Source organism: Buceros rhinoceros, unplaced genomic scaffold, assembly GCF_000710305.1.
Source record: "Buceros rhinoceros silvestris isolate BGI_N320 unplaced genomic scaffold, ASM71030v1 scaffold18308, whole genome shotgun sequence".
Classification (NCBI taxonomy): domain Eukaryota; kingdom Metazoa; phylum Chordata; class Aves; order Bucerotiformes; family Bucerotidae; genus Buceros; species Buceros rhinoceros.
This window is the reverse complement of record NW_010426513.1, coordinates 785-7260: the sequence shown is the minus strand read 5'-3', so window position 1 is coordinate 7260 and position 6476 is coordinate 785. Positions and strand designations below refer to the sequence as shown.

Below are 6476 nucleotides of genomic sequence, written 5' to 3'. Positions count from 1 at the left end.
CTATGCCAGAGGGAGCAGGACAGGAGCCACTGCTGTCCCCAGCCCCTCTGAAAGGCTGCGGCACGAACAGCAGAATGCTCCACAGCTACAGCGCACTACCCAGACATGAGGCGTGCCTTTGTTTGCCTGGGTGAGCAGCCAAGTTGCAGCCCTTCTCCAGCTTCCTACCAGCTGCAGATCTAAGGCAGCTGACTGGCCTGCCAAAAAAACAAAACACGCTGAGAACCAGGGAGTGGCTTGTGCTAGAGAGGAATAATGATGATCCCAGTGTGCTTATAAAAGGATGACGCAGAGAGCTCACCCTGGAGCTGTTCAGTGCAGCCCAGGTCCTCCACAGACCATCGCTCTGCCTCGTCAGCCAAGGTACGTTTCTGAATTAAGAGATCCAAAATGGGAATTGTCTTTGTGTCTGCAGCAGGGCCCCTGCCCTGCGGCTGGGGGCACCAGGTCCTCCACAGACCATCGCTCTGCCTCGTCAGCCAAGGTACGTTTCTGAATTAAGAGATCCAAAATGGGAATTGTCTTTGTGTCTGCAGCAGGGCCCATGCCCTGCGGCTGGAGACAGACTGGGTTTTTCTTTGAAACTTGGGGAAAATACTACTGCTACTCTTGAGGAGGAGCTTCTGGCCAGGGAAGCACAGCAGCCTGTGCTGCAGGGTCTGTAGGTGCTAACCTGCCCCAAGCAGAGCCCAAAGCATGCAGGCAGTATCCTGGCTCCAGGGGCTGCCTGGATCCACGTCCTTCGCTCTGCAGGAAAGCGTGTCCTTTCCCTCCTGGCAGCATGCTTTTGGGGGTCAGTTAATCGTTTACTCAGTGCTGATTTGAGTCTTGACCAACTTCCCCACCCTGTAGTGCTGTGTCCATCCTGAACACAAAGGACTCCCCAGAGGCAGCTGCACTGTCCCTCCCGCTGCCTTGCAGGGCCATGGGGATGTCCCTCCTGCCATGCAGGCTCCTGCTTGTGTGCACTGCTCGCTTCCACATTCCAGGGCCCTGGCTCTGCCCTGGCTCTAAAGCATGTTCCTTGTGCTCCAGCATTTTATAGCAAACATCTCTGCATCTCCCCTTGCCTCACCTTCGGATGGATGATGATGCTCTTGAGTATCCTCGGGTATTTATCACCCCTTGCATTTTACTGGGTGTCTGGTGTGGGTGATGGGTACAAGCGCTCTCACCAGGCATTGACTTACTTCCCACAGAGCTGCTGGGCACAGCCTGAGTCCAGGAATGGCTTGAAGCCATTTTGGGCTGGGGGCTTATTTGGCACAGTACCTTTGTGCTCTTCTCAGGATCCTTTTCTCCTTGCCGTGCTGCAGATGGCCTGTCCTTCTGGCTGAGTTTCACACAAAGTTCTGTCCCAGGGAAGACCCAGCTCAGCTATTTTCCTCCCCACCAGGTCCATTTCCCACCTGCATCCTGACATAGCCATGCTGGGCCTGACAGTGAGGCTCTCGGTCCTGCTTGGATTCCTCGGCTTTGGGAAAGGCCAGACGTTTCACATGGGACCATGCCCAGATCCACCAGTCCAGGAAGACTTCAATATCAACAAGGTCTGAAAAGCTGTCTTAAAATCCCATGGGAGGTAGCGAGTTAGGCTAAGTGGATGTGGGACCGATGGCAAACTGCCGGGGTTCATGGGGGTTTGGCAGGGCCAGTCTCGATGCCTTGTGCCGGAGCTGCCAGCACGGGTCTGTGGCCCTGCTAACCCGCTCCAGCCTCCTGTGCCACAGAGGTGGATGCTTGAATGAACCGAGCAGGCAAAGCCATGCTAGCAAACGAGCTGAGCTGCTCTGCCTCAGCCCTCTCGTGCTAAAAGCGTCTTTCTGGACTTTCTTCTATCAGTATTTGGGGAAATGGTACGAGATTGAGAAGCTGCCCTCAAGTTTTGAGAAAGGAAGGTGCATCCAGGCAAATTACTCGTTGAAGGAGAATGGGAAGTACAAGGTGATCAACAAGGAGCTGCTGTAAGTGTTGTGTTCAGGCCATGTCCTTGCTGCAGTGGTGGCACTCCTGTCACCTCTCTTGCAGTCCTGGGTGGCCATTTTTCTCCAAATTGCCTGTTTCTGGGTCTGGGGGCGCTGGGGGTGGCACCTTGTGCAGCATCTCTGCTGGGATAATGGGCTTTGCCGTGGTTACAGCAGAGATGTGGGTGTATGGCTTCCGTCAGCACTTCCCTCGGGCTCACCAGGTCTCTGTCTTGTCCAGGGTGAGTAGTGAGAAAATAGATCAAATGTTCATGGTGACTCCAGTGTGAAATAGCCTGGGTCTCCCCCTGACTGGTTTGCGATCACTAGTGGTGGCTGAGAAGCCAGATATCCCAGGTCCTGACCTGGGCGGGGAGGTTACAGGGTTGGTTATGGGATGGCAGCCACTGCTGTGTGCCCCTGCATGCTGCCAGGTTGCCATGCCCTGCGCTCCCCTCTGCTCTGGAGCAAAGGGAGCCAATGAAAAGGGGCAGGGAAGGTGAAGCACATGGGTCATATTTACCTACGAAAATATTCATTAGCCTTCTTCTGTCAGTTTACATCAGTGAGCAAAGCGAACGCGCTGCTTGTTCCCTTTATTGCACTTGCTGGTTTGCAGTTATCCCGAGCCCTCCTGGCTTTTTGCATGGACAGATGCAGATACTAATTCATCTGTTTCCATCACCAGCCCTGGCTGTCACCGGGTGCTGCTGTGAGAGGCTGAATGAATGAGAGGGAGTGAGTGGCGAGTGCAGCGCTGTCCCCTGCGCTCCCAGGCGCAGCATGGGGACTTTGTTCTGGCTCACAATAACAACAAGGCAGCAACACATCCCCTGAGTGTGGTGGAGCGCAGTGCCCATGCCCCTCGCTGACCGCGCAGCACCGTCTCTGCAGCAACATTGCTAGGGCAGTGCCCGGCTAACCACTGGCCTTGTATTTGTGCCCGCGTTAATCTGCGGGAGATTAAACTGATAGTTGGTGCCTCTGCTTTAGCAGCTCAGGACCCTGAAAGATCAGGAATATTTTTGGTCACGTGTGCACTGTTCCTGGCTCCAGCATCAGGGCCTTGACCTCTGCTGCTGGCAGCGTTATCTTCTGTCTCGAGTGTTCCTGTTTCACAGGAAAGCGTGAAACTTTCCTGCACCCAAAGCAGCATCCAGGTCTTGAGGCATCCAGGGAAAAATGCAGTTATAAGATGGGCAGCCTGAGTCATAGGGCTTGCTGCCAGCAGGCCAGTGCTCTGAACCAGCAGCAAAACAAACCCTGGTTCCCCAAGCAGGGACAGGTGATTTGTGCGTGGAGGAATGTGCAGTGACCTGGAAGAGATACAGGAGATTAAACAGACATGAACTCACACCTTTCACAACCAGATGTTGAGCTGCTCTCTGGCACACCCAAGACCAGATCCAAGACCCTTCCATCCTGTGCAAAGGCATCTTGCTCTCCCTGTTCCATGATGCTGTCCCCTTGGCATCAAAGTACACCCTGCTGGCAGGGGCACTTGGAGAGAGGCACCCTGAAGCGCTGGGCTGGTTTAACCTGGGACAGCATTTGCCCCACTGTAACCGTCCCAGGATCAGGTGTGCCCTTGGCACTGCTGAAACTATCCCCAGGAGTGAGCTGTCCCTCCAGGGGAGCTGGTGGTCCTTCAGCCACCTCCCAGGAGGTGGATGCATCGGGAGGGATGATTTAGTGGAAGCAAAAAAAAAGTGATTTCAAACTCACCTGATTTTATTTCTTGCCTCGTCATTCTCCCCTTAGTTCCAATGGCAAAGTCAACGAAGCTGAAGGAGAAATCATGCAAATGGATGTAAAGGAGCCGGCCAAGCTGGGAGTCCGCTTTAACTGGTGTAAGTGTGTGGCTGGGAGGCTCTCTGGCCTCACCAGTCGCAGCAGTGCAGGAGGGCAGCATCTGCACAGTGCCTGCTGTGTCATCGGGGTGTAAAACTAACAAAGCAAGAGGTGAAGCTGCCTCGGTGATTTCAGCGCAGCACAACGGGGCAATGGCAAAGGGCTGGGACAGACGTTGTGACCGGCGTGCAGAGGTTTGGTGGTATTTAGATGTTTAAAGCAACAGCCCCCACGGTGGCGGAGCACTCTCCACCAGCTGATCTCAAAGCAGCATCACTGTTCCTCCGGGTCATTTCACAGGGGGGGTTGGGGCAGGTGGGGGAGGCAGCCCCACCGCTGCTGCAAGGGCCAGCAGTAGGTTTGTTTTTCTGAACAGCGATACAGCTACTAGCCCACCCTGCCCCTGCTTACAAGTGCCTTTTAATAACTTAATAATGTGGGTTTGTTTGCTTTTTGTTCCCTTGCCAATGTAACACGTGACAGGGGCCTGCCAAGGAGCAGTGCACTTTATTAATGTCACAGAGCTCTTTTATCTGTCCACCCCACCTCCTGGAAAGTGAGCAGCATCTCCTCCTGGCTCCTCTTTCACTCTGCTCCCTCACACCTGCCCTTTTCCTTGGCTATTTCACAGCACTCACACAGAGGAGCTGTTTGGAGAAATGGGTGGAGCAGAGGTACTTGCAAAGGACAATTACTGTTCAGGAGCACTGCCAGACTTAATTATGTGCTGCTAAGGCACCACGTGCAGCCGTTTAGCATGCAGAGCGTGCAACCCTACTCATCTTCACTGGAAATGGGCCCCAGAGAACAGGGCCCAGCATTCCTGAGTGCATCAGAAATGACCCCCAGGGCACTTACGCCTGCCCGCTGGACCCACCTCTGCTTTCTGCCTGGCAGTTTGGAGTGGCTGTCCCTCATCAGAGCGGATGCTCTGGGCACAGCAGCCTGACAGACAACAGAATTTGGCCCACGTGGCTGGTGCTGGTGGGATAGGCCCAGGCATACAAATTCCCAATGCCCAGGCTCCAGCTGGCTGTGTGGGGCGGTGGGTGGTGGGGAGGGAGGTGGTGGTTTGAGCTCCCAGTCCCAGGGCTCTTTCCCACCAGCAAGCACCCTCACAGAGGTATGAACTGGGCTCGTTATCAGCGGCCCGGCCGAGCTGTCCAGGTCATAGTGCTAACTTTCCAGGTCATAGTGCTAACTTTCCAGCAAGACTTTCCTAGTTGGGGCTTTGTGGCTTTCTTGAGTCCTTCTGGGCAAACAAGGAGTGCTGACAGAGCTCCCTGTACTGACCACACTTATGCGGTTCAGGAGCAGCACAAGTGGGAGCAGCAGCAGGGGCCATTGCTCTGGTGCTGCAGAGCAGTCCAGCGTCAGCTACCCATGGTGTTCACAGCACCCTTCTTTCTCCTAGTCATGCCTTCTGCCCCTTACTGGGTCATCTCCACTGACTATGAAAACTACTCACTGGTTTACTCCTGCACCAACATCCTCTGGCTCTTTCATGTTGACTACGCCTGGATTTTATCAAGAGCTCCTGAGTTGCACCCAGAAACCGTGGAGCACCTGAAGAGCGTTCTCCAGTCCTACAAGATTGACACCGACAAAATGATTCCCACGGACCAAGCTAATTGCCCTTCCGAGATGTAACTGCCAGCACAGAGTGACACAGCACTAGAAGAGCGATGGACTTTGTTGCTTGCTTTATTATCCATTAGAATTTCCGTATGTAACAGAGAAATGTAATAATCCCTTTGCTAACGGTAGTTCGCCAGCCCTGAGGTACTCCCTGCTGTCACTCCCTCTATCACTCTCCCTGCTTTCTCATCTCGCACTGACTTTTGCAGAGTAACTGACCGATTCAAATCTAATGGGTGAAGAAAAGAAATCCTGAAGTGCAGACACGAAGCTCTGCTGTTGCTGTCAGTCCTCCAGTATGTGGATGGGAAAGGGTATGAGACATAATGTGCAAGTGTTAGCCTCGAGGGAAAACCTTTTGTCATGTGCCACCAGGTTTGTTCCCCATTTTTGCCAAGAGTCTACAGTGTCTGAGCCACATCACAGGCCCTGCCTTCTGAGCAGCAGTGCCCAAGCACGGGATGGGGGGCTGGTACTGCGGGCTGGGAACGGAGACTGGGGGTCTTTTAACGTTTCCTGGTGCAGACCTGTAGGTGTCAGTTACCGCCAACTCAGCAGACCTCCTTGCTAGAAATCAGATCTGGCCCTTTGCATTTAAAGTCTGAGAAGTCTAAAAATGTCCAGAAATTCAGCAACGCTCCATCCCCAGTGTCTGTACGTGACTCGCCTTAAGTGAGGCTGGTCCTGCACTCCCAAGGGGTCAGCTCTGAGAGTACCCATAAGCAGACAGAAAGTATGTGCCCTCGTCCTCTCTTCCCAAGGCTTTTAGCAAACCCCAAGAGATGGCAAGCTCTGCCTGACACCCTGGTCACTGCTTTTGTACGTGCTGAGTGCCCGCTGGCACTGCACCTGCCCTGGCAGGTGTTCACCAAGCACCACCACAGCTCTGGTTGAATAGCATTGATGCAACTCATTAAAAATTAAATAAAAATACCTGCTTTTGGGCTTCTGTACCTTCCCAGCTCCAGGACCTTTTCGAGCAGGCTGAGGGGGTGGTGCTCGGCATGCACAGCCTGCCCCTCC

At 53.9% G+C, this 6476-nt stretch overlaps 1 protein-coding gene across 1 annotated transcript; it reads left to right on the top strand.

The window, feature by feature from the left end:
• The first annotated feature begins 291 nt into the window (after window positions 1-291).
• On the top strand, window positions 292-5632 carry APOD (apolipoprotein D). The gene is made up of 5 exons (XM_010141542.1): window positions 292-363; window positions 1397-1550; window positions 1843-1964; window positions 3726-3814; window positions 5230-5632. The coding sequence occupies exons 2-5, from the start codon at window positions 1428-1430 to the stop codon at window positions 5463-5465; spliced, it is 570 nt and encodes a 189-aa protein (XP_010139844.1). The 5' UTR covers window positions 292-363; window positions 1397-1427; the 3' UTR covers window positions 5466-5632.
• Window positions 5633-6476: the final 844 nt, after the last annotated feature.